The 26484-nt window shown below is 47.7% G+C and overlaps 1 protein-coding gene across 4 annotated transcripts in view; it reads right to left on the bottom strand.

Moving 5' to 3' along the window:
- MASP1 (MBL associated serine protease 1) overlaps positions 1–26484 on the bottom strand; it is a 130966-nt gene that overhangs the window by 70277 nt on the left and 34205 nt on the right. For all 4 annotated transcript variants that reach the window (XM_063131772.1, XM_063131773.1, XM_063131771.1 and 1 more), the window contains 2 exons: positions 1549–1726; positions 103–234 (listed from right to left, as the gene is read on the bottom strand). In XM_063131772.1, coding sequence (XP_062987842.1) covers positions 103–234; positions 1549–1726 — 310 coding nt within the window. The remainder of the gene's footprint in view (positions 1–102; positions 235–1548; positions 1727–26484) is intronic.

Below are 26484 nucleotides of genomic sequence, written 5' to 3'. Positions count from 1 at the left end.
AGGAAGAGGTGGACAGATTGAACCTGAGGCTTTCTGTGTGACGCAAGAAGGTGCTGAGAAGCCATTGCCAGTGCACTGCAAGTGTGCTAACACGGGTGATACCTTTGCATGTCCTGTTGTCAGAGTGGAGGATGTAGCCAAACCTGCAGGAGCAGTAGTACCCGCCGATGTAGTTGTGGCAGTGGTGGTCGCAGGCCAGCTCCTCGTCACTCTTCTCCAGGCACTCGTCAATGTCTGTTATGGAGCGGGAGAGAGCAACGCGCTTGTAAACCGGTGGGCTGGATGGGGACCCCCTCCCCCGTGGGCCGTATTCTCTCCATGGGCTGGAGGTTCTCCATGCCTGTTGTAAAGTGAACTCTCAACCCCTGTCCCATTTTGACCTAGCTGCCATCACATGTGTTGCTGCTTTTGTAATGTCAAGGCTTTGACTAATGCAACAGGCTTTATTGGAGGCCCCAAAGATGACTGAGATAGGGTGACCCTATGAAAAGGAGGACAGGGCTCCTGTATCTTTAACAGTTGTACTGAAAAGGAAATTTCAGCAGGTGTCATTTGTATATATAGAGAACCTGGGGAAATTCCCTCTTCATCACAACAGTTGAAGGTGCAGGAGCTATACTAGAGTGACTAGATTCAAGAGGGTAGGGCACCTGCAGCTTTAACAGTTGTGATGAAGAGGAAATTCCCCCAGATTCCCCATATATACAAATGACACCTGCTGAAATTCCCTTTTCAATACAACTGTTAAAGATACAGGAGCCCTGTCCTCCTTTTCATATGGTCACCCTTACTGAGAAGCTTCAGCAAATGCTGAAATGTGGCATCTTACAAACTCTGATTATTTGGGGAAGGGAGTCACAAGGCATATCGCACGGGCGTTCCAGTGTCTCCAAGGCCTTCCCATCGGATTCTAAGCACAGACCCAGGTGCATCCATTGATAGGGTGACCGTATGAAAAGGAGGACAGGGCTCCTGTATCTTTAACAGTTGTATTGAAAAGGAAATTTCAGCAGGTGTCATTTGTATATATGGGGAACCTGGTGAAATTCCCTCTTCCTCACCACAGCTAAAGTTGCAGGTGCCCTGCCCTCTTTTAAATCTGGTCACTCTAGTATAGCTCCTGCACCTTTAACTGCTGTGATGAAAAGGGAATTTCACCAGGTTCTCCATATATACAAATGACACCTGCTGAAATCCCCTTTTCAATGCAACTGTTAAAGATACAGGAGCCCTGTCCTCCTTTTCATAGGGTCACCCTACCTTTGCCAGCCGAAGCAAAGCAAAGAAAGAGATGCATCAATCCAAGTCTTCTCCAAAGCTGTGTCCTCTAGATGTGTTAGACTGGAACTCCCATCATACCCAGCCAGTGGGCCATCTCCATGCTGGCTGGAGGATGATGGGAGCTGTAGTTGACATCTAGAGGGCACCAAGTTGGGAAAAGCTGCTCTACAGGGATTCCTTGCCTGACATGGAAAGTGTCCCATGAATGCAGGAGATACAGGATCCACTGGGTTACGCGGCCCAGGCCACAGCCAAGCTGTTACTTACCCACTGCTGTGTAATGAGCGTCAAAACCTGTGAAGCGTTCCTCATTGGAGAAGTCTGATCTGAATGTGAGGCTCATGAATGGACCGGGAGACACGATTGCCTGCTGCCCTGGCGTTTGCTCTGTGTCCGTAGCCTCCCTTCCGCAGAAAGTAGCCAAGAACTGGTCTTCAGACTCAACCTATCAAAAGCCCCCCAAAATATACATCCATCAGCCTAAAGGTGGAGAGATATTGGTCTTCAATCAACTGCTCCACTAGCCCATTACGCTGCCAAGTAGAATATGAAATTAGCGAGAGGGGACCATATAAGTAGAAACACATTGATTTGCCTGGTCCAGCAAAGGTTTAAAAGTAGGCTACAGTCCCATGGACTTCAATGGGTGAATCAAGCCTGGACTTACAACATTTCATATCATTTATTTATTTCATTTGATTTCTATACCACCAAATAGCTGAAGCTCTCTGGGCGGTTTATAAAAATGCACACCACAATACAAGAACATAATATAAAATCTCTGACATACCAAATTTAAACCTGTTTAAACAGTTGTAACAGTTACAATAAGCTCATAGAATCATAGGATAGTAGAGTTGGAAGGGGCCTACGAGGCCGTCGAGTCCAACCTCCTGCTCAATGCAGGAATCCACCCTAAAGCATCCCTGACAGATGGTTGTCCAGCTGCCTCTTGAAGGCCTGTCGTGTGGAAGAGCCCACAACCTCCCTAGGTAGCGGATTCCATTGTCGTGCTGCTCTAACAGTCAGGACGTTTTTCTTGATGTCCAGTGAGAAGCTGGCTTCCTGTAGCTTAAGCCCATTATTCCGTGTCCTGCACTCTGGGATGATTGGGAAGACATCCTAGCCCTCCTCTGTGTGACAACCTTTCAAGTATTTCATAGAATTACAGAATAGTAGAGTTGGAAGGGGCCTCTAAGGCCATCGAGTCCAACCCCCTGCTCAATGCAGGAATCCACCCTAAAGCATCCCTAACAGATGGCAGATGGTTGTCCAGCTGCCTCTTGAATGACTCTAGTGTGGAAGAGCCCACAACCTCCCTAGGTAACTGGTTCCATTGTCGTACTGCTCTAACAGTCAGGAAGTTTTTCCTGATGTCCAGCCGGAATCTAGCTTCCTTTAACTTGAGCCCGTTATTCCATGTCCTGCACTCTGGGATGATTGGGAAGAGATCCTGGCCCTCCTCTGTGTGACAACCTTTCAAGTATTTCATAGAATTACAGAATAGTAGAGTTGGAAGGGGCCTCTAAGGCCATGGAGTCTAACACCCTGCTGAAGGCAGGAATCCCCCTCAAAGCATCCCTGACAGAAGGCTGTCCTGCTGAATCTGATAAAAATAACAGACATAACTGACCCATCAAATGCCACTAAAAGACATTAAAAGCCTGAGAGTAGAGGACAACAAAACCCTGGTGCCAGTGGGGAAATCTCATCCACTCAAATGAAAAGGAGTCCAATGTTCTTAGCTTTGGCTGGATTGTATGCAAATGTTTTAAAGTTATCATCATCCAATACATTATTTTTTCATAACCCCGTAATCTTTCCATACGTTTCCACCCACAGTGGGTCAGCAAGGTAATTTTAGACCCTGGACATAATGGTTCAATGGAAGGAAATACACTGTACTGCACAGATGTCTCTTAGAGCTGTTTTTTTTAAATCTCAGAGGATATTTTTCAATCTTTTAAATATTTGCTGCTTCTGATGCTTCCGTCTCCTCTGTTTTGAATTGTGTTTTGGCTGTTCATCGTCTTTCACAGTATTTAACTGGATTTTATTGCCTTTTGTATTTATAAATGCTGCCCTGAGAGCTTTGGCTATGCAACGGCTCATAAGTTACAGGAACAAAGAAAGGATCAGAGACGTGCGCAGCACATTTCGTTCGGGGGCGCACCCTGGTAATTTTTCTTTTTAAAGGTGTGCATTTATTGAATACCCAAACATAAAGGACATTATTTTTATTCATTGTAGACGCTGATGCCCTACTCCGTGTTCAGCTTTCCTGATTGCAGGAGGGCCATTGAGGAGGTGGTGGAATGAGGAGATGCTCAGGCCCCAACATTGGTGCAGTTTCGTGATGACACTGGCTGGAGGCGGGGCTTACAAGGTGATATTAGCCTTCAGGACTCCTCCTCCTGGGCCAGATCTACACGTCGTTGCGAAGGCGCTGTTCTGGCCCCGCGGCTCTTCTGGTGCGTCCGGGCAGTGGCGGCTCCTCCTGCAAAACACTTTTCTCCCTCGGTGTGTTTGTATTTGCGTTTGCGTGCGCGTGGCGGACGAGTTCGGATCCTGCCTCTCGCTCTCCCCCGCGGTGTCATCTCCCCGGGACTCTCTTCGGTGTGTGCTCACACACGCACACGCAAACGCAAATACAAACACACCGAGGGAGAAAAGTGTTTTGCAGGAGGAGCCGCCACCGCCGGGATGAGCCAGAAGAGCCGCCGGGTGGGAGGGGGGATTATTCGAATGGAAGAACACGCGAGGGGGAAGCGGCCGGAGCAGCGTCTTTGAATGGGGTAGAGATTCTTCCGCAGGTGGCGCTGCCTAGCTCACAGTACACACAGGAAAGAAAGAGGCGCTTCTTTTAGGTACGTCTTTAAAAAAGGCGCACGGAAGCGCCTTCGCAACGATGTGTAGATCTGGCCCTGGTCTCTTTGAAATGCTCCTGGCAGAGCGCATTCCTTTTCACTCCTGCTGCCAGGAGCAATGGTATGCTGTCGGGGTGGCGGCGGTAGCGGAGCCCCCTATGCATCCCTACTCAATGGCCCCCTCAATTCAGCGCTCATTGCTTGAGGCATTAGGGTGTGCCTGGCCACACCTGGCACACCCCTTGCGCACGCCTACGGAAAGAAACAGGAATCAGACTGATTCTTCTCCACCTATCACAAACATGATGTTTGGTTCCTTCCAAGGAAGGGCACATGAAATTGACAAAGACTTTTCTCTGACCATGGGCTCATCTACACCAAGCAGGATATTCCACTATAAAAGCGGTATATAAAACGCAGGAGCCACACTACTGCTTTATAGCGGTATTGAAGTGCACTGACACCTGTTGGGGCCCATTGACACATGCCACAGACCACCTTCATACTGCTTTCAGAGTGCTATATCCTGCTTGGTGCAGATGTGTCATGGGCCCCAATAGTTGTCAGTGCACTTCAGTACCACTATAAATCAGTAGTGTGGCTCCTGCCTTTTATATACCATTTTCATAGTGCAATATCCTGCTTGGTGTAGATGAGCCCTTATTCAGTTTTCACCAGCGATGGGGACAGTGAAGGAAAGTGTTTGTATCTGATCATGAAGTTTACGGCCCTGGTTAGGCCTCATCTAGAGTATTGCGTCCAGTTCTGGGCTCCACAATTCAAGAAGGATGCAGACAAGCTGGAGCGTGTTCAGAGGAGGGCAACCAGGATGATCAGGGGTCTGGAAACAAAGCCCTATGAGGAGAGACTGAAAGAACTGGGCATGTTTAGCCTGGAGAAGAGAAGATTGAGGGGAGACATGAGAGCACTCTTCAAATACTTGAAAGGTTGTCACACAGAGGAGGGCCAGGATCTCTTCTCGATCCTCCCAGAGTGCAGGACACGGAATAACGGGCTCAAGTTAAAGGAAGCCAGATTCCGGCTGGACATCAGGAAAAACTTCCTGACTGTTAGAGCAGTACGACAATGCAACCGGTTACTTAGGGAGGTTGTGGGCTCTCCCACACTAGAGGCCTTCAAGAGGCAGCTGGACAACCCTCTGTCAGGGATGCTTTAGGGTGGATTCCTGCATTGAGCAAGGGGTTGGACTCAATGGCCTTGTAGGTCCCTTCCAACTCTGCTATTCTATGATTCTATAGAAGGGGGATGAAATATATATTATATATTAGTCTGGCTACAATCGTTCTTTCATATAAGGGCTTTCGGTCTTAAAGGATTGCCAGCCACCCCAAATCCTCGGGATGAAGAGGCCCCAAAGCCCAGCTAATAAATCACAGTCAGGCCCTGGTGTTTCCTGGAAGGAAATGATTCTTCCCTGGTAAGTTAAACAGCAGCAAGGCCAATAACATGTGGTTGATCTGGAGCATAGCTTTTTGAACGAACAGACCCATTTTGGGTCGTGCCAAGTCTGCAGGCCTTCCAAGGCGCCCACCACACCCTCCCCCCTATGTAAACTATTTCTCCCCCCACCCGCCCTGTTTCTGCCACAAAGCTGGAAAAGAGAAACCCAAGCTTGCTGTGGCATGAAGAACCAATGAAGGAGTCATACGCAGCCCCTAGAAACTTTCCATCAGGTTGTCTTAATTATCACTGCTGAGGAACAGCTGAAGACCAAAAATCACTCAGGACGTAGGAAAAATAGTTTCCGCCAACTTAGAATATTATCTTTAAAAATAGCTATACAGTAGACAGCGCTGAAGGCTTGAGGAATCATCCAGCAAGACAATTCTGAGGGTTGGAGTTCTTTCTTTATTACTGCGAAGGAGACAGAGTAGGGTGGCAAAGCGCATGCCTTGCGGACCAAAGGTTGTCAGCTCAGACTTTGGCATCCCCATTTGAAACAGGGGAGCAGGTAGACATTACGCCTGGGGGGCGAGGTGTCGGTCCATCCCTCCAGGATTCCCCAGAAGACCATACCCCCATCTCCCGACCAAAGAACATTTGGCAGTTACCCTGTAAGAACTGGGCATGTTTAGCCTGGAGAAGAGAAGATTGAGGGGAGACATGAGAGCACTCTTCAATTACTTAAAAGGTTGTCACACAGATGAGGGCCAGGATCTCCTCTCGATCCTCCCAGAGTGCAGGACACGGAATAACGGGCTCAAGTTAAAGGAAGCCAAATTCCAGCTGGACATCAGGAAAAATGTCCTGACTGTTAGAGCAGTACGACAATGGAACCAGTTACCTAGGGAGGTGGTGGGCTCTCCCACACTAGAGTCATTCAAGAGGCAGCTGGACAACCCTCTGTCAGGGATGCTTTAGGGTGGATTCCTGCATTGAGCAGGGGGTTGGACTTGATGGCCTTGTAGGCCCCTTCCAACTCTGCTATTCTATGATTCTATGATTCTAGACGGAGCGATATCCCAGGGATTGTCCCGGGATTGTCCCTGTGTGTCCACATGATGCACAAGGGATCCCTGGAGCAGGGAGGGATGATCCCTCCCTTTCCCCGGGATATCACCCTACCCTTTAATCCTGACTTTCCCTGCGATCTCGGGATCAGATCCCAACTTTTCCCGCGATCTCCCGTTTTCGTCCCGGCTCCTCATGAGTAACCACCAGGATCTGGGAACTGGGCACGGGGCACGGAGGTCCTCAGGAGCTCTGTGCCCATCGGGGGCAGAAGGGGGGAGCAGGGTCTTAATTTTTTTTTTAAAAAAATGAACTTTTTCGTGGAAGCGCTCCTGCGCTCTTTTTCGATTAAAAACAAACAAAATGGCACTCATGACGTCCTCGTCCTCCTGGCACGTCACACGCCGTGTGTAGACTGAAGGGGAGGAACTCGCGATCATCAAATCGTGAGATCATCCCCCCCACCCCCTCATCTACCCATGCCCCCTGGCTTTTGTACAGTTCCCCGCCCCATTCTAAAAGGTTTTCTTCATCCTCCTAAAGTTTAGTTACTTGCAGTAAGAGATGTAAGTAGTGCTGGGCTGAATCCTGTCCCCTGTCATGTCTAACCCTACTGCCCCTGTTTTGGGAGAAGGGGTTTCAGGTAATCAATCAGAATCCGTTTGGAACTAGAAGACACAGCGCCAGACACCAGCCAGTTTATACCAGTGTGGGAGGAAGCTCTCACGGGCTCTTCAACAGCTGGGAGTCAGCCCTCTCCAGAGCTTATCTCCTCAAGGCCAAATCCTACACACTCAGTGGGAAGTGAGCTTTCTTCCGGAGGAGAGCGCCCCAACAAGCTAGCTGATGCTAGGGTCCGCCGGAAGCTTAAACGCACAGAGTGGAAGGAAGGTGTGAGAAAGTCGGTCCGACTAGGATTGCGCCAGAACCTGCCTCCGCACCAGGCTCTCTGAAGTTACGGGCGTTTGGGAAGGGGCTTCCTATTCTTCTTGAGCGGACAATTGTCTTGCTTAGTTTGCATAATTTTGCCTAGGGGAACGTTTCCAAGAGGTTAGATTGTATTCAGGTGGAAGAGACGTTTGTTGCTTAATAAAAGCTTTGTAGATTACTTAGCAAGCCTCGTCATTTGCCTCCCATCGAAAGCAGGAGTGTTCTGAGAAAAACGACACCCCCTATTTTCAGAAAGTTTCTCTCTCCCTGCGAAAGAGGCAATGTTTTTTCTGCTTCTTTTGCAGGAAGGGGGGAAATTGGAGAATTTTCTCCTTGGGGAAGGGGGAAGGGTTTCTACAGGGTTTCAAAATCAATCAATCAATCAATCAATCAATCAAACACCCCCTCCCCCCATCATTTGGAGGAGTGCAGCAGTTCTTAGTGCATGGCTGTTGGAAACCATGTGAACTCGCCCTCTCCAATAAACATTCGAGAAGAAGTCCTGGGTTCCTGAAAATGCCAGGGAAGGGGGCGTGTTTAAAAAAAGAAAAAGAAAGAAGACCCCCCCAACAACTGGGTACATTTAAAAAGGTATGTGGAAACCCTGTCCCCCTCCCCAAGGAGAAAAATTCTCTGAAATTCTCATCTCTCCCAGTCTCCTTTGCCCAAGATTTTGTCCCCCCCCATCCCCAAGAAATGCTGAAAATGGAAAGGTTGGAATTTTCGGCACAGCACTACATTTAAGCTAAAACATGTTGGCATTTTTGGTTTGGTGGCCCCTCCCCTTTGCCTTTGCCCATTTTGCGTTCAGCTTGCCCACCACTAGGGTGATCATATGACCAGATTTGCCCGGATTTTCCTGGATTTGTCCAGGTTTTTGATGACAAATCTGTGAGGGGGAGGGGAAATCCGGATTTTCTCCAAAGAGCAGCTCTAATGGGAATTAACAAAAATGCTTATAACTCTGTCATTTTTTAAGATAAAGACATGAAACATGGCACAATGGTAGCTCTTAGGAAGGGCTTTTCCATTTCAATCGGGTTTCAGGCCTGGTTTTGGAACAGAAACTGCCTTGGTCGCCCTGTGGGATGACCTCTGCCGGGAGAGAGACAGGGGGAGTGCGACCCTGTTGGTTCTCCTGGACCTCTCAGCATCTTTCAATACCATCGACCATGGTATCCTTCTGGATAGGTTGTCTGAGCTGGGAGTTGGAGGTACTGCGTTGCAGTGGTTCCGCTCCTACTTGGATGGCCGATTCCAGAAGGTGGTGCTGGGGGATTATTGCTCTGTGCCGTGGCTCCTAAGCCACGGGGTTCCACAGGGCTCTATCTTATCCCCTATGCTGTTTAACATATACATGAAGCCGCTGGGGGAGGTTATCCGGAGATGTGGACTGAGGTGTCATCAATATGCGGATGATACCCAGCTCTACCTTTCCTTTTCATCAAACCCAGTTGAGGCAGTGGCTGTTCTGAACCAGTGCCTGGGCACGGTAATGGACTGGATGAGGGCTAACAAACTGAGACTCAATCCAGACAAGACGGAGGTACTGTTAGCGGGTGGTTCATCTGTCCGGCCAGGTGATGTTTGCCCTGTCCTGGACGGGGTTGCACTCTCCCTAAAGGATCGGATCCGTAGTTTGGGGGTGCTCTTGGATCCAGAACTGTCACTTGAGGCACAGGTGAACTCAGTGGCAAAGAGCACCTTTTATCAGCTTAGGCTGATATACCAACTGCGCCCTTATCTGGACAGTGATAGCCTAGCTACAGTTATCCATGCTCTGATAACCTCTCGTTTGGATTACTGCAATGCGTTATACGTGGGGCTGCCTTTGAAAACGGTCCGGAAGCTTCAGCTGGTACAAAACAGGGCAGCCCGTTTACTAACAGGGACTAGCTGGCAAGATCACATCACGCCAGTCCTTTTACAACTTCATTGGCTGCCAGTCCAGGTCCGGGCCCGATTCAAAGTGCTGGTATTGACATTTAAAGCCCTAAACGGTTTGGGGCCAGGTTATTTGAAGGAACGCCTCCTCCCATATGTACCTGCCCGGACCTTAAGATCATCTACAGGGGCCCTTCTCCGTGAGCCCCTGCCAAAGGAAGTGAGGCAGGTGGCTACTAGGAGGAGGGCTTTCTCCGCTGTGGCACCCCGGTTGTGGAATGAGCTCCCCAGAGAGGTCCGCCTGGCGCCTACACTGTACTCCTTTTGTCGCCAGCTGAAGACCTTTTTATTCACTCAGTATTTTAACACTTAATTTTAACTTAAATTTAAATTATACTGTTTTAACTCTGTATTTTAACCTTATATCAATTTTGCTGTGTGGTTTTATCCTGGTTGTGCTTTTTATATTGTATTTTGTATTTGTATTTTTAACTTGTTGGTTGTTTTATGATGGTTTTAATTTTTGTGAACCGCCCAGAGAACTTCGGCTATTGGGCGGTATAAAAATGTAATAAATAAATAAATAAATAAATTAGGAAGGGCTTTAGTCATACCAAATTTGAAACAGATCTGTTCATCCATTGATTTTTAGGAATTTTTTAAAATGTGAGTATTTAAAAAAACTTTTTTTAAATGTTATTTTTAAAGATAAAGAGATGAAACTTGGCACCATGATTGCTCTTAACAAGGACTTTAGCTATGCCAAGTTTGAAACAGATCTGTCCATCCATTGAGTTTTAGGATTTTTTTTAAAAAGTTTGAGGTTTTAAAATTATTTTTTTAAAATAATTTTAACATGGCGACCATGTTGTCCTCCTTTCTGGTTTCCAAAATATGGTCACCCTACCCACCACTGCACTGCAACTCCCGAAATAGAGTTCAGCTTTTGGGCTAAAAGACGTTCACCCCTGATTTATTACATTTTATTTTCACCCTCCTACCTCCAAGGAGCTCAGGAAGGAGTCCCATTTCCCCTACATCTTATCCTCACGACAAGTACGTGAGTTACCCCATTTTGAGAGATGCCGTCTGCTCCAAGGTCAGCAACTTGGCAAAGTGGCGATTTGAACTCAGGTCTCCCTAGTAGCAGCTAGGGATGTGCTCCGCTTCTAATCGGACCGGCGAATTAGAAGCGGAGCGGGGTGCTTCGCCTCCCCTTAAAGCGGAGGCGAAGAGGATTGGGGGGCCGGTGGAGCGTGGCGAAGAGGATCGAGGTGAAGGCGGATCCTTCGCCTCAATCCAGAGCTCCGCAAGAAAGGTAAGTGGGGTTTACCGGGCCCTGCCGCTGTCGCTGTCGCCCATGCAGCGACAGCGGCAGGGCCCGGTAACCCCCCCTCCCTCCTTTCCCTTACCTGCGTCTGTCCGCTGTCCCTCGGCTTCTTTAATTGAGCCCACGGCGGCCTAGACTTCCTGGTTGAGCCGCGGGCTCAATTGAAGAAGCCGAGGGACCGCGGACAGATGCAGGTAAGGGAGAGGAGGGAGGGGGGCCTTACCTGGTGCCACTCCCCTCCACTGCGGAGCTCCGATTCAGAGCTGGAGCTCCGCGGCGAAGAGGAGCGGACTATGGGCGGAGCGGCGGAGCGGAGTGGGCCGAATCGGGGCGTACGTGCACACCCCTAGTACAAACCTGTAACACACGCACCCCCCCACTTCCCACACACGTAACCAAAATCCCATCCCCATTCATATACAATCTCATGAGTCATGGAAGGAACGTTTGTTTTGATTTTGAAATTACATTTTCGACGTTTCTGAAATGTACAATTTCGGCATTTCCGAAATTACACACGCACCCTTTCCCCTAGTTTGGTTATCATTACATCCGGCCTGAAGAAGAGTCTGATGAAGCTTGTGGACATGTGTGATAGCCTCTCAGTTGGCTCATGTATTAGCCTGCTTCGGTTTTGAAAATTCTGGTACACCAACGTGGCTGCCAATGTTTTATACGTAGACCAATTCAATTCAAAGCTTCATTTTTCTAGCCTTCTTCATTGCAAAGTCATGAATTATCTTCCCTTATATCTTCTTCAATTGAGCCGCGGGCGGATGCAGGTAAGGGAGAGGAGGGAGGGGGGCCTTACCTGGCACCACTCCCCTCCACTGCGGAGCTCCGATTCAGAGCCGGAGCTCTGCGGCGAAGAGGAGCGAACTATGGGCGGAGCGGAGCGGGCCAATCGGGGGGGTCCGTGCACACCCCTAGTAGCAGCCTAACGTTCTCACCACTTTACTCCACTCGTGCTCAGTGATAGGTTCACCTTTCACTTCGCACATGGTTCCCACGGCAAATACAGCTGCTGCAAGTGCGAATCAGACTTACTTTTCCTCGCCAAAGTGCACACTGAATACCACGCCTCGTTCTGCATTTCTCCTTCATGATCATTTTTAAAAAATGTGTGGGAAGATGAGTTCTCGTAGACAAGAATGGTTTTTATTTTTATTTAAAGGGCTGTGTGTGTTTACTATCCCATCGGGCCCGCTCCAAACCTTCACATGTCAACCCAGAAATGTTGACATTTTTGCAAAGTTCCCCTTCTGGTGCAGCCTGAGTTCCCTTTTTAACTGTCTTTTGGCATGCCATGCTGTTCCATCGTCATGCCAAAAGGCATTTAAAAAGGGAATAAATCAGGCACGAGACGCAGTCCCCCATGCTCTTTGCAAAAACAAACGTAAGTCGTCTTTGCTCAGCAGGCCCCATTGTGATTTGATCTTGCCTCTGCCCGGGGCCGGCCCTTCCATGAGGCAGGGTGAATCCTCCACCTCAATACTACAAACGAGAAGGATCTTGGAATTGTTGCAGATCACAAGCTGAATATGAGCCAACAGTGCGATATGGCTGCAAGAAAGGCAAATGCTATTTTGGGCTCATTAATAGAAGTATAGCTTCCAAATCATGTGAGGTACTGGTTCCTCTCTACTCGGCCCTGGTTAGGCCTCATCTAGAGTATTGCATCCAGTTCTGGGCTCCACAATTCAAGAAGGACGCAGACAAGCTGGAGCGTGTTCAGAGGAGAGCAACTAGGATGATCAGGGGTCTGGAAACAAAGCCCTATGAAGAGAGACTGAAAGAACTGGGCATGTTTTAGCCTGGAGAAGAGAAGATTGAGGGGAGACATGATAGCACTCTTCAAATACTTAAAAGGTTGTCACACAGAGGAGGGCCAGGATCTCTTCTCGATCCTCCCAGAGTGCGGGACACGGAATAATGGGCTCAAGTTACAGGAAGCCAGATTCTGGCTGGACATCAGAAAAAACTTCCTGACTGTTAGAGCAGTATGACAATGGCACCAATGACCTAGGGAGGTTGTGGGCTCTCCCACACTAGAGGCCTTCAAGGGTCCTCTGAACATGCTCCAGCTTGTCTGGATGCAGTACTCAAGATGAGGCCTAATGTTTATTAATTGGGTATTTTAGTGGTTATTTTTAATACTTTGGCATACTTAGAGATTTTGTTATATCACGAGCTATACAAGTATTATAAATAAATAAATAAATAAATAAATAAATAAATAAATAAATCAGGCTGGGTATGATTGGATTTGTTGTCCAATGCATCTGGAGGGTGCCAGGTGGGGCAAGGCTGCCCTAGTTCTCCCAATGCCATGCTAACTAGGTGTGATGGGACTTGTAGTCCAATATACCTGGATGAATGTTTGGGAAAGGCAGTTAGCCTATAAACACCAGTTGCTGGGGAGCATGGGTGTGAGGGTGCTGTTGCACTGTGTCCTGCTTGTGGGTCCCTGGTTGACAGCTGGTTGGTCACTGTGTGAACAAGAATGCGGTCTGATCCAGCAGGGCTCTTCCAATGTTCTTATGAAAGGGTGCTCTGGTTTGTAGCATACATTTGTCCGTGAAATTAGCTTTTGTAAAATAACAAGAATGGTGTTGGCAGAAAGCTGTTTGTTTTGTAATTCAGATAGAGAGCAATAGTCCCCCCTTCCACTCAACCATGATAAGAAAAACCTACACGTAAGACACTCAGCAAATATGTATCATATTGATGTCACTTCGAATTCTGCCCCAATTTCTGTGCATTGTCAGCATGGATAGAACTGCCCAGCTAAGGAAATACTCTTGTTCAAGCAGTTCGGCCTGGGATCTCTCTCTCTCTCTCTCTGTGCCAAAGTCTTGCAGAAACTCAAAGTCCGATTTCTCAACACCTCTCTAACCTTTAGCTAATCCCAACAGAGGTATGGTGTAACTATCTCTGATTTCCTGCTACAAACTGTTCCCCGGAATGTTTTTGCTACTGTAATTATAAGAACGTACAACTTGCTTCTCTGGACCAGAGCAAGGTCCATCTCCTCCCAACCCGAATGAACAACAATTGGCTAGGCTGGGAGAATAGAAAAATGTACATTATGTATTCTGGAAAGGCAGTGAAGGATAAAGCAGGAGAAGGAGCTAGAAAGATCAAACTAGCATGACGTGCCTAGAGAAGAGCATGAATCATAGATTCAAAGAATAGCAGAGTTGGAAGGGTCCTACAAGGCCATCGAGTCCAACCCCCTGCTCAATGCAGGGATCCACCCTAAAGCATCCCTGACAGGTGGTTGTCCAGCTGCCTCTTGAAGGCCTCTAGTGTGGGAGAGCCCACAATCTCCCTAGGTCACTGGTTCCATTGTCGTACTGCTCTAACAGTCAGGAAGATTTTCCTGATGTCCAGCTGGAATCTGGCTTCCTTTAACTTGAGCCCGTTATTCCGTGTCCTGCACTCTGGGTGGATCGAGAAGAGATCCTGGCCCTCCTCTGTGTGACCACCTTTTAAGTATTTGAAGAGTGCTCTCATGTCTTAGTGGTGAGGATCTTAGTGGGCTTGCCCAAGATATTTTGCTGCCCCAATCAAAGAAGAGACTGAGACACCTGGGCTTGTTTAGCCTGGAGAAGAGAAGATTGAGGGGAGACATGATAGCACTCTTCAAATACTTAAAAGGTTGTCACACAGAGGAGGGCCAGGATCTCTTCTCAAACCTCCCAGAGTGCAGGACACGGAATAACGGGCTCAAGTTAAAGGAAGCCAGATTCCAGCTGGACATCAGGAAAAACTTCCTGACTGTTAGAGCAGTACGACAATGGAATCAGTTCCCTAGGGAGGTGGTGGGCTCTCCCACACTAGAGGCCTTCAAGAGGCAGCTGGACAGCCATCTGTCAGGGATGCTTTAGGGTGGATTCCTGCATTGATCAGGGGGTTGGACTCGATGGCCTTTTAGGCCCCTTCCAACTCTGCTGTTCTATGATTCTATGATTCTAAGATGGCAGCCTCTTCCATTTCCAAAAGCTGACTAGAGTGTTTCTTCAACATAGTGATGGAACAGCATCCTCCATTGAGCCTTAGCTAACTTAGGGAGAATAGGGCAGCTCATGAGGTACACAGGTCTCACCTCTAACACCTTGCTGCCACCTCCCTGCATTTGGCGTCTGAGGTGACTGCTTCAGCCTGACGAACGGTAGGGCCGGCCCTGGGTTCAGGATGGAGCTTTGTCCTGAAATGGTCTAATTAAATCAGGGGTGGAAATTCCATTCTGGAGAAGCTTTTCAGGAGTGGGCAGGACCTAAGGCAAAGCAGGCAGAACCCAAAATACAAATACCAGCACATTTTAACTTAAGCCCTTTCTGCCAGTAACCAAACCCATCAGTGTGCACAAGGGATGTGCCGGGAGTTACCAGGCACACCCTAATGTCTCAAGCAATAAGCAACTCCTCAATCCTCCCCTTCCCTGCAATGGCCCTCCCATAGTCAGACAAGCCGAACGCATAGTAGGACATCAGTGTCTATGTCATGTGCTATAGCGGCTCCAGCTTTCTCTGGGAGATGAATGAGGCAAAGTGCTAGGCAATTTATAAAGCTTTATTGCAAGCCATAAACACTTCTGTAACACAAACTAGGCACCTTCTGTGAAACTCCCCCTTAGGCAAAAACTATGCAAACTAAGCAACACAATTGTCAGTTCAAAGAAAAGAAAAGGCTTTTCAAATATCCATAACTTCAAAGGTGGTTGATGCGTGGGTGATTTCTCATGCAATCTGTCCAACTGTCTCTTTGCTGCTAACCTCACTGAACGTTTTAGTTTCTGGCGATTCCTAGCATCAAGTAAGGTTTCTGAATGCTCACCCCCCGGAAGTTGACTCCCTGTCCACTGAAGGCATAGAATTTGGCCATGAAGAGATAGACTCTGGAGGGGCGGATTTTCAGCTGGAGCCTCTCCTGTGTGAACCTCCTCACCCACTGACTCTGTGTCTTCTGAGTCTGAATCTGTTTCTGATTGATTACCTGCCTCACCTGCTCCCAATACAGGAGCAGTAGGGCTATACAAGACAGTCTACAGTGTTTAATAAATAAATAAATGAATTTTAAAAAATGTTCTTTATGATTATTCATTGAATGTTCATCCTTAAAAAAATATGCCTGGCTGCTCACCCTAATGAAATGTGCTGTGCACGCTAATGACCAAGCCTTAGGAGAGGCCATTCAACCCTTCAGAATGAGGGGGTAAATGGCAAAAGCTGGGAAAACACCAAATGACTGGTGTTTGGGGAAAGGGGGCAGGGCTAAGGAAAGGAGGTGTGGCCCTCTGGGACCCCAGGTGGGCTGGATTTACAGCTATCTATAGCTTTAAAAAATAGGCCAAGGGGGTGGGTGGAAGGGCTACTGTTTCTCCTTGGCTGTTTCTACACCTAAGGATTATCCCCGGAAAATGGAAGGATCGTCCCTACCTGCTCCCGGGATCCCCTGTGTGTCATTTGCATGCACAGGGATGATCCTGGGATGATCCCTGGAAAAAAGGCAGGTGTAGAAATGGCCCTTGTTTTTCTGGCATTTGGACCCTAACGAAATTAAAATAAAGCATTTTCTTCCTTGCTTCCTTGGCTGGAAATCCTCCCCATTCAACGTCAGTCCAACCTAATTCCAGTTGATTTCCATGGGTCTACTTTAAGTTAGGGTGACCCTATGAAAAGAAGGACAGGACTCCTGTATCTTGAACAGTTGCATAGAAAAGGCAATTTCAGCAGGTGTCATTTGTATATATGGAGAAGGAAAGGAAAGTAAAGGAACCTCTCGTGCAAGCACTGAGTCATTACTGACTCTTGGAGGGATGCCAGCTTTTGCTGACATTTTCTTGGCAGGCCTTATAGCGAGGTGGTTTGCCGTTGCCTTCCCTGGCCGTTATTACCTTTCCCCCAGCTCACTGGGTACTCATTTTACCGACCTTGGGAGGATGGAAGGCTGAGTCGACCCAAGCCGGCTGCTTGAAACCAGCTTCCGCTGGGATCGAACTTAGACCGTGGGGAGAGTTTCAGCTGGAGAAACTGCTGCTTTACCGCTCTGCGCCACACGAGGCTCATATATGGAGAACCTGGTGAAATTCCCTCTTCATCACAACAGTTAAAGCTGCAATAGCTATACTAGAGTGACCAGGTTTAAAAGAGGGCAGGGCACCTGCAGCTTTAACTGTTGTGATGAAGAGGGAATTTCACCAGGTTCCCCATATATACAAAGGACACCTGCTGAAATTCCCTTTTCACTACAACTCTTAAAGATACAGGAGCCCTGTCCTCCTTTTCATATGGTCACCCTATTTAAGTAGGGCTATCATTGGATAAAACCCAAATGTTTATATCTGATGTAGGGAGCTCACGCCTACGAAGGCCTCTGGCCTAATGAAGTTTTGAGTTTTTGTGGCGTCAACGGGTTCTTTGTTGTCGCTTGCTATCAACGTGGCTACTCCTCTGGAATTTCTGGCTATTCTTCTTGTCATTTAAAGAGGCTGCTTTTTGGGGACAGCTGGGGCATGGCGAAGGGAGGGGCGAAAGGAGATTCCTTTGTCAAGCAAAAACCCTGGGGTGCTGCTTAACTAGGGTGACCCTATGAAAAAGGTCACCCTAGTTAAATGCCAGTAACTAGTATATATGGAGAACCTGTTGAAATTCCCTCTTCATCACAACAGTTGAAGGTGCAGGAGCTATACTACAGTGACCAGATTTAAAAGAGGGCAGGGCACCTGCAGCTTTAACTGTGCGATGAAGAGGAAATTTCACCAGGTTCCCCATATATACAAATGACACCTGCTGAGATGTCCTTTTCAATACAACTGTTAAAGAGACAGGAGCCCTGTCCTCCTTTTCATAGGGTCACCCTATCTTAACCTATTCTTATGACGTGAAGTCAGTGCGTCGAAGCTGGGATTGTGTACATGATGCCACGTCACTGTGATTGGTTGTAAATCTTAAATTTAAATCAAGCTCCAAATGTAGTAATCCCTTTGGACTGGGACCCCTTTGCTCCCCTGTCCTGTACAATGCTGTGTAAATAAAAGGTTTAAGTGCCAGTTAGAGCAATAGTACGACCAGGACAAAGCAACTGTTGTTCTCAGGAGCCTTTCCCGCCCCCCCTCCGCCCCCCATACCTTTCTCCCACTTTCTCCTTGGTGCAGTACATTGCCATCTGGACCATTTTAAAAGAAAACCATGGTGATTTCCGGAGACAAACACAGAGAATGCGATCTCTCCTCTGCTCCTGGCATCCCTGGGGCAGATTCTTTCTCCTTCTGGCCGGCTGCCATCCTCCTCCCCACCAACCCGTCCCCAGGAGCTGTGTTAATCAGATGCTTTCTCAGTGCTTAGAGACTGTAGCCCCTCTCAGGGTTGGTCCACGAAGGGTCCCATCTTCCCCAGACAGAGGCCCTGTCTGAATCCCTAATGAAATGATTTGAATATGAATCCGATGTCTGTCATCCCCCCCATCTTTTTTCCCCCGGGGAGGGGAAGGGGGACGTGAGAGGCGAGGGATGTTGCTGTGTTCCGGAGATGCCACCACCGTCTTGCGCTCTTGCGGCAAACAAATTAGATTAGTGGGGCGGATCTGAGAACTGCCATCTCTGAAAAGGCACTAAGTTGAGCATTTCTGCCTCCCCTAACCCAGTGCCCCCCAGATGTGCCGGCCCTGCGACTCCCATGATCTGCAGCCAACACATCTGGAGGATGCCAGCCTGGGCAGGACGACTCTAATCCTTCTGTCAAGCTGTTCCTGGTTCTTCTTGTTCCATTCGGAGCTTTTGTCATTCTGCGGAATAGTTCCAAAGACCGGCTCCCCACCCACCCCGCCAACCTTGCTTCGCCTGTTTTGTTGTTTATGAGTTGCACTGCAGGGCTCAAAAGACCAGAATGCCTAGGCGGGCAGGAGAACACCACACCTGGAGGACGGGGGCGAGGGTGGGTGGGTGAAGGAGGGGGAGATGTTGTGGGGGGAAGCAGAGCAGGACTGGAATTCCACATGCCCTCTCCTCTGTGATGGCGTGCTTTGCGGATGCGTGACAAAGGGGGCAAGAATACATGGAACAATAGCAGAGATCAAACCGAAGCTGCTTCCCATCGCTAATAATTCAGAACACCCTTTCTCTAAAGGAGAGGGGAAATAATCCTGAACAAGTTGCAGCTCATATGTGTTTTTTCGTGTGCGCTGAAAAAACCTCTCTGCTGAATCCAATTGCATGCTCACAGCCCTGCTGCTTTTTGCGTGAATGCACCCACTCCCACAATAGAATCATAGAATCGCAGAGTCGGAAGGGGCCTACAAGGCCATCGAGTCCAACCCCCTGCTCAATGCAGGAATCCACCCTAAAGCATCCCTGACAGAGGGTTGTCCAGCTGCCTCTTGAATGACTCTAGGGTGGGAGAGCCCACAACTTCCCTAGGTAACTGGTTCCATTGTCGTACTGCTCTAACAGTCAGGAAGTTTTTCCTGATGTCAAGCTGGAATCTGGCTTCCTTTAACTTGAGCCCGTTATTCCGTGTCCTGCACTCTGGGAGGATCGAGAAGAGATCCTGGCCCTCCTCTGTGTGACAACTTTTTAAGTATTTGAAGAGTGCTATCATGTCTCCCCTCAATCTTCTCTTCTCCAGGTTAAACATGCCCAGTTCTTTCAGTCTCTCTTCATAGGGCTTTGTTTCCAGACCCCTGATCATCCTGGTTGCCCTCCTCTGAACACGCTCCAGCTTGTCTGCGTCCTTCTTGAATTGTGGAGCCCAGAACTGGACGCAATACTCTAGATGAGGCCTAACCAGGGCCGAATAGAGAGGATCCAGTACCTCACGTGATTTGGAAACTATACTTCTATTAATGCAGTCCAAAATAGCATTTGCCTTTCTTGCAGCCATATCGCACTGTTGGCTCATATTCAACTTGCGATCTACAACAATTCCAAGATCCTTCTCGTTTGTAGTATTGCTGAGCCAAGTATCCCCCATCTTGTAACTGTGCCTTTGGTTTCTGGCAATTGTGTATCTGGCAATTGTGGTGGGCTGGAATTGGTCCCCATGTGGGCCAAGAGTGTCCTAGAGGTCACTGTGGGAGCAGGATGCTGGACTAGATCTGCCTTCGGTCTTATCCAGCCTGGCTCTTCTTCCATTCCGAACTTAAGCATGCACTTAACTTCCATTGAATTCAATGGGGCTGGAACTGCTTCTCTGTATCGAGTCCTCCTTGGTATATGGGTCTTTCCTCTCTTTCACATGGACTCAGGCTGCCCAGCCACACATCAACCATACCCTTAAGCCCAACAGCACTGCCACAAATTTCCTGGCAATGTGCCTGGTCTCCCCTCTTGTGTCCAGGAATGCGTTCGGTCCTGCAGTGGAATTTCACTGCCTTAATGAGCAGTTCATATATATGTTACAAGGGTGTGTGTGTGTGTGTGTGTGTGTGTGTGTGTGTGTGTGTGTTATATCCTCATCAACCCAATTAGCGCATTCCAGGCCAGGCCAGGCAGAGGTTGACGGCCCCGTTTCTTGATTGCCTGCTGTAGGGTTGCAATGGATAACACCAGCATTGGAAATTCCCATGAATTTTCATGAACTGGTTTCAAAACAGACCCCTGCATGGTTTTGTGTGTGTGTGTGTGTGTGTGTGTGTGTGTGTGTGTGTATGTGTCCCACCAAAGCTTGGCCTCCTTTCTGGATTAACAGGCCACAAATCACCAAGAAGGCTCACTGCATAAGCCCTGTTGACGCAAAAATCAGTGATTTATTCTTTTAATGATGGTGGCATCAACCTTCCCCAACCTGGTGCCCACCAGATCTATAGGACTACCACTCCCATTCAACCCTAACCACATTTAACCCTCATATAACCCACACCTCCAGGTGCACATGACATGATAATCCCTGAGCAGGGGTTGCAATGCAATTTGGTGCTTGTGGATGCCATGGTTTATCGTGGGTTAAATAACCCATGGGCGCCGTGGCTTGTCATGGATTAAATAACCCACCACAGTCACCTGAATTTGGCCGTTAGCTGGGGGAAGGTGGATTTCCACCGGCAACAGTACGTTGGTGTGAGCTATTCCTGTTGTAACGCAAAATACTTTGGGGTGGCTTGGATTTGAATGGCAATTAAGACCAGGGCCGGTACTACCATAGAGGCCACTCAGGCAGCCGCCTAGAGCGCTAAGCTAAGAGGGGCGCCAGGTGCAGCACAGCACTCACGCGCGTTGGCTGTGAGCCGGGCCGGCCTGAGGATTCAGCTGGGCCTGGGAGGGCGAGATGGCGCCCTGCACCCGCCCAGCCGAAGCGAAGCCAGGGACGCTGGGTGGAGGTGGGGCGGCTCCATGTTTGGACTTCTGGAACGCGCCCGGAAGAGAGAGAGAGAGAGAGAGAGAGAGAGAGAGAGAGAGAGAGAGAGAGAGAGAGAGAGAGAGAATGTATGGGTGAATGGGGTGCATGGGGTCTTTGAGTGAATGCATGTGTTCATGCGTGTGTTTGTTTGGAGTGAGTGATGCTGAGTTAGGGTGACCAACTGTCAGGATTTTCCCGGATTTGTCCTGGTTTTTGTTCTTTCCATGGTGTCAGGGGGGATCTTCTATAATTTTCAATAATGTCCTGGAATGACACACCTTCCTCTTTAAGGCTGCCATTAGCATGGCAGGAGGGAGTGACATGCTTTCTTGAGGCACATCATTCCCCCACCCCGAGCTCCAATTGAGGTCTTAAAGGGGAAAGTGGGTCATTCGTGGACATTATAGAAAAGGCCCCAACTGGAGTGGATGGTGGTGGTGCAGAATGAAATCCTTTCCCCTCCTCCACTCCAATCGAGTTCTTTAAGGTGGCAGGAGAATAACGTACTTTCTGCAGGACTCAGAAAGCTGCTTCCCGAGAAAGGGACGGTGGATGATTCGGGTAAAATGGTTTGGGAGACAGATTTGAAGGTACAAATAGGACAACAGGGTTGGGAGGGATTATGGAAACAAAGAGCGTTGAGAAATATGTCAGTAAGAATAAAAGAGAATTATTTTAAAATTGTATGGAGGTGGTACCTAACTCCGGTTAGATTGAATAAGATAAACAATCAGCAATCAGAAAATTGTTGGAGAGGTTGTGGGGTTAAAGGAACGTATTTGCATATGTGGTGGGAATGTAACTATGTTCAGAAATTGTGGAAGATGGTGTTTTTGGAGATTGAAGAAATTGTGGAAATGAAGATAAAACGAACACCAAAAGTTGCATTGCTGTCACTATTTGAAGAAGACTTTAAATGTAAAAAGGAAATTAAGGAACTGATAACGAATTTGTTGATCGCAGCAAGATTGATTGTAGCTAGGAACTGGAAGATTCAAGGGGAATATTCTATTGAAGAATGGTATAAAGAAGTATGGGATATAGCTATTAATGATAAATTGACAAGTAATATTAAATGGAGAAGAGGTATAGCTAAATCAAATGATTTTGAAGGAATTTGGAAACAGTTCCTAATATTTGTGTTTTCTAAAGGAAGTGGGAAACCACCAGCAGAAGGAAGTATGAGATTCTGGAATCAGGAATGAGATCCCGAGGTGGGGGGTGCACTTGTATGTTAATCTTGATTATGTTATTAAGATAAGATATTATGTATTCAATATTCAACATTATGCAGTATGTTGTTGTTGTTGTTTTTTATGTGAAATGTAAATGTGTATGTTTAAGTAATGTAGAAAAATAAAAATATATAAAAAAAAAGAAAAAAAAGAAAGCTGCTTCCCCACACACACACTAGGTGTCCTCTTTTTTGGTTTCCCAAATATGGTCATCCTAGCTGAGTGTGTGTGTGAGTTGGGGGGCATGATTTGGAGGCGATATTCCTATTAAATAATGCATTTTAGACCCATAGACGTTCCTTTCCCATTTGTTTGCTATCATTGGCATGACGTATTTCTTGCACTTTAAAATAAATTTAGCAGTTTCAAGTTTTGTGCTTCTTATTTTTTCCAGGAAACATCTGTTCTTAAAAATCAAAGTTGGCATTTTTTTGGTGTGTGTGTGTGTGTGTGTGTGTGTGTGTGTGTGTGTGTGTGTGAAAGTAGCTCACCTTGCCTAGGGCGCAAAATAGTCTGGCACCGGCCCTGATTAAGACCCAGGCGGTTTTGGAAAAGGATGAGGCCCTGTACTACTTTCCTGTGCAATATGTTATTGCACTTTTAATGCAATATTATTGTAAATTCCAATTTTATTCTTGTACATTACATATCATTGCTTTATTGTATATATCCTTAACTTTTTGACATGCCCACAGAGCCTGTAGGACAGGGGTGGAGCGTGACGAACATGGAGAATAAGAAATCCTGGCCACCCAAAGAGCACAACATTGATCCCCTGCCCCGAGATTTTATCACCCTCTTATTCCTAGAACTATCTCCTTCCCCTGGAGAATCTGAGAAAGAAGCTAAAACTCTTGAACCGTCAGGCCAAAGAGTGAGACTTGGCAGCCCCTCATGAGTCCAATGTCTCAGTCTGGTTAGCTAAACCGGGAAACGTCTGATAGTTGTTTTCAACCCAGCTCCTCGGAGCGTGCGCAAGAGAGACACAGCGATTGTTTGGGAGGGCTGCCTGTTTTTACAATACATTTCCCCCCCTCCAAGCAATTGATGCTCCTCTTTGGGGACGAATCTTCTCTAGTGAACATCTCGACATCATGACCCCAAAGGGGAATCCCACCAAAGGAACAGCCAAGATTTAATTGCCAGCCAGCTCTCGGGACATAAATGATCTACGGAAAAGTATACAGTCCCCAGCAGAGGCGGCACACATTAACCCGAGCGGATGACCTCTCTCTGTTTAGTTTACTGTCAGAAGACTGTCCTCATATCTTGGGGGAAGAGGGCTGGCTGTTCGCGGGGTGGGGAGAGGGAAGACGCGGTGTTTGTAGCAGAAATAACTTCCCTGAAGCGGAGCGGCAGGCTTGGAGACATAAGCATGGGCGGCTGGCCAGAGTCAAAATGAGCATCACATTATATTCAGAGGGACAACGCTATTAAACAGGGAGATACTCTTTAGCTATCATAGCGGTGTTGAACTTAAGGTTTATCCTTCCTGCATAAGAACATAAGATGAGCCCTGCTGGATCAGACCAAGGGTCCTCCTAGGCCATAGCTAGACCTAAGGTTTATCCCAGAATCATCCTGGGTTTGTCCCTGCCTGAGCGTTGGATGTCCTGTGTGGCACTTAGATGAATAGGTTTGACCCCAGGACAATCCTGGGATAAACCTTAGGTCTAGCTACGGCCCTAGTCCAGCATTCTGTTCACACAGTGGCCAACCAACTATCCCAATGGGAAACCCACAAGCCCAACATGGGTACAACAGCACCCTCCTCCCACCCCTGTTCCCCAGCAACTGGTGCACGCAGGCTTACTGCTTCTGATACTGGAGGTAGCACCTAGCCATCAGGACTAGTAGCTATGGATAGTCTTCTTCCTCCAGGAATTTATCCAACCCCCTTTTAAAGCCACCCAAATTGGCGGCCATCACTACATCTTGTGGTAGTGAGTTCCGTAGTTTCACTCTGCGCTGTGTGAAGAAGTCCTTCCTTTTATCCAGTCCAGGCCCATCTCCTGCCCCTACCTTCTTTCTCCAAAGTGCAGAGTGTTTGATGGCTTCCTGGCTTTTACATGTTCTCCCTTCCCCATTCTAAAAGTTTGGCATGCCTTTCCTCAGCCTTAGTTACTGGCCATAAGAACTTTAAGGTGCGATCCTATGCCTGGTTAAGCAGGAAAAACTCCTACAATTTCCAGCATGCCCCTACCAGTATGGCTAGCTGGGACATGCTGGGAGTTGTAGGACTTTTTTTTTTCTATCTAAATAACCTTAGAATTGTGCCGTTAAAGTAAAATATGCTGCTATTGTTGGCGTTGTTGTTTTTTGAACCTGCCACCATTTTGCTGTTGGCCCCACCAATTGCTGGAAAGTGGCCCTTGAACGCTTAGGGTGACCACATGGAAAGGAGGACAGGGCTCCTGCATCCTTTACAGTCCTATAAAAAACGGAATCTCAGCAGGTGTCATTTGTAGGCATGCAGCACTTGGTGAAATTCCCTTTTCTATACAACTGTTAAATATACAGGAGACCTGTCCTCCTTTCCATATGGTCACCCTACTGAAGGAGTGCTGCATTTGGACCAGTGCCTGAGATTCCCCATACCTGAAATACAGTGACATTGATTGTAAGATTAAACATGGTGTGCAACATTCTTACATTCCGAGCTAGTTGGGAAATGGAATCTTATATCTAGTTACATGGACGTAAGCCCTATGGGTTGGATTTACTGCTGAGCAAACACGCCTAGGGTCATGGCTAGACCTACCGGTTCTAGTGCGATGGAGGGAGGAGGATCTCGCGATATGGTTATCGCGAGATCTCCCTCTCTGTGTACACGTGGCGCACGACGTCCCAGGAGGAAGAGGACGTTGCGCCCGCCGTTTTGTGTTTTTGTTTTTAAAGGAGACGGAGCGCATCAGCACTCGAATGCAAAACGTAAGTGGGGCACAGAACTTCTGTGCCCGGGTCCTGGCTCCTCGCGGTTACTTGCGAGGAGCCAGGACAACTTGCGATGCCTGGCCACACGTTCCATGGTCTCAGGATCATCCAGAGACCGTGGAAAAAGTGGGGTAAAAGGGTAGGGCGAGATACCGGGCCAAGGGAGGGATCATCCCTCCCTGCTCCCAGGATCCCCTGTGCATCATGTGAATGCACTGGGATGATCCCGGGGCGATCCCAGGGAAATCACCCCATCTAGCCATGCCCTAGGTTTGCTCTATCAAGAAGGGCTCAGGTATGTGAAGGTCAGCTAAATTTAGGGTGACCGTATGAAAAGGAGGACAGGGCTCCTGTATCTTTAACAGTTGCATAGAAAAGGGAATTTTTGCAGGTATAATTTGTATGTATGGAGAACCTGGTGAAATTCCTCCTTCATCACAACAGTTAAAGGTGCAGGAGCTATACCAGAGTGACCAGATTTAAAAGAGGGCAGGGCACCTGCAGCTTTAACTGCTGTGATGAAGAGGAAATTTCACCAGGTTCCCCATATATACAAAGGACACCTGCTGAAATTCCCTTTTCAATACAACTGTTAAAGATACAGGAGCCCGGTCCTCCTTTTCATAGGGTCACCCTAGCTAAATTGGCACAACCCAATTCAAAAGGAACAGTGCAGCTGAGGAACCCTGCAGGATACAGAAGGTGGAGAAGAATCATAGAATCATCGAATAGCAGAGTTGGAAGGTGCCTATAAGGCCATCGAGTCCTGCTCAGTTGGTGTGTCCCCCTTTCCCCAATTTCCTGGAACAAGTTTTGTTCCTTTTGGAAGGAAGGATCACTAGAGAGTTATGGCATTCTATAGCATTTGAGTTTATTTACAAATACCCAAGTTGAGCGTGGATGGATGCAGACAATCTAACATAGGGAGAGATGACCTGGTGTTTTCCAAATATTTTAGATTGCAACTTATTATTATTTATTATTTATTTATTTAGCGCCATCAGTGTACATGGTGCTGTACAGAGTAAAACAATAAAATAGCAAAACCCTGCCGCAGAGGCTTACATTCTAATGCAACTCCCATAAGCACCATCCTGCATGACCAATGGGTGGGGATTATGGGTGTTATAGTCTCAAACAGCTCTAGAGAAAGGCCCAGCACCTGGAGAGTTCAGCTAAGGGGTCTCTCAGGTGGAGGGGAGCTGGTGTTAGCA

This window comes from Elgaria multicarinata, chromosome 8 (genome assembly GCF_023053635.1).
Source record: "Elgaria multicarinata webbii isolate HBS135686 ecotype San Diego chromosome 8, rElgMul1.1.pri, whole genome shotgun sequence".
NCBI classification, from domain to species: Eukaryota; Metazoa; Chordata; class Lepidosauria; order Squamata; family Anguidae; genus Elgaria; species Elgaria multicarinata.
This window is presented reverse-complemented; position numbering and strand designations above follow the sequence as displayed.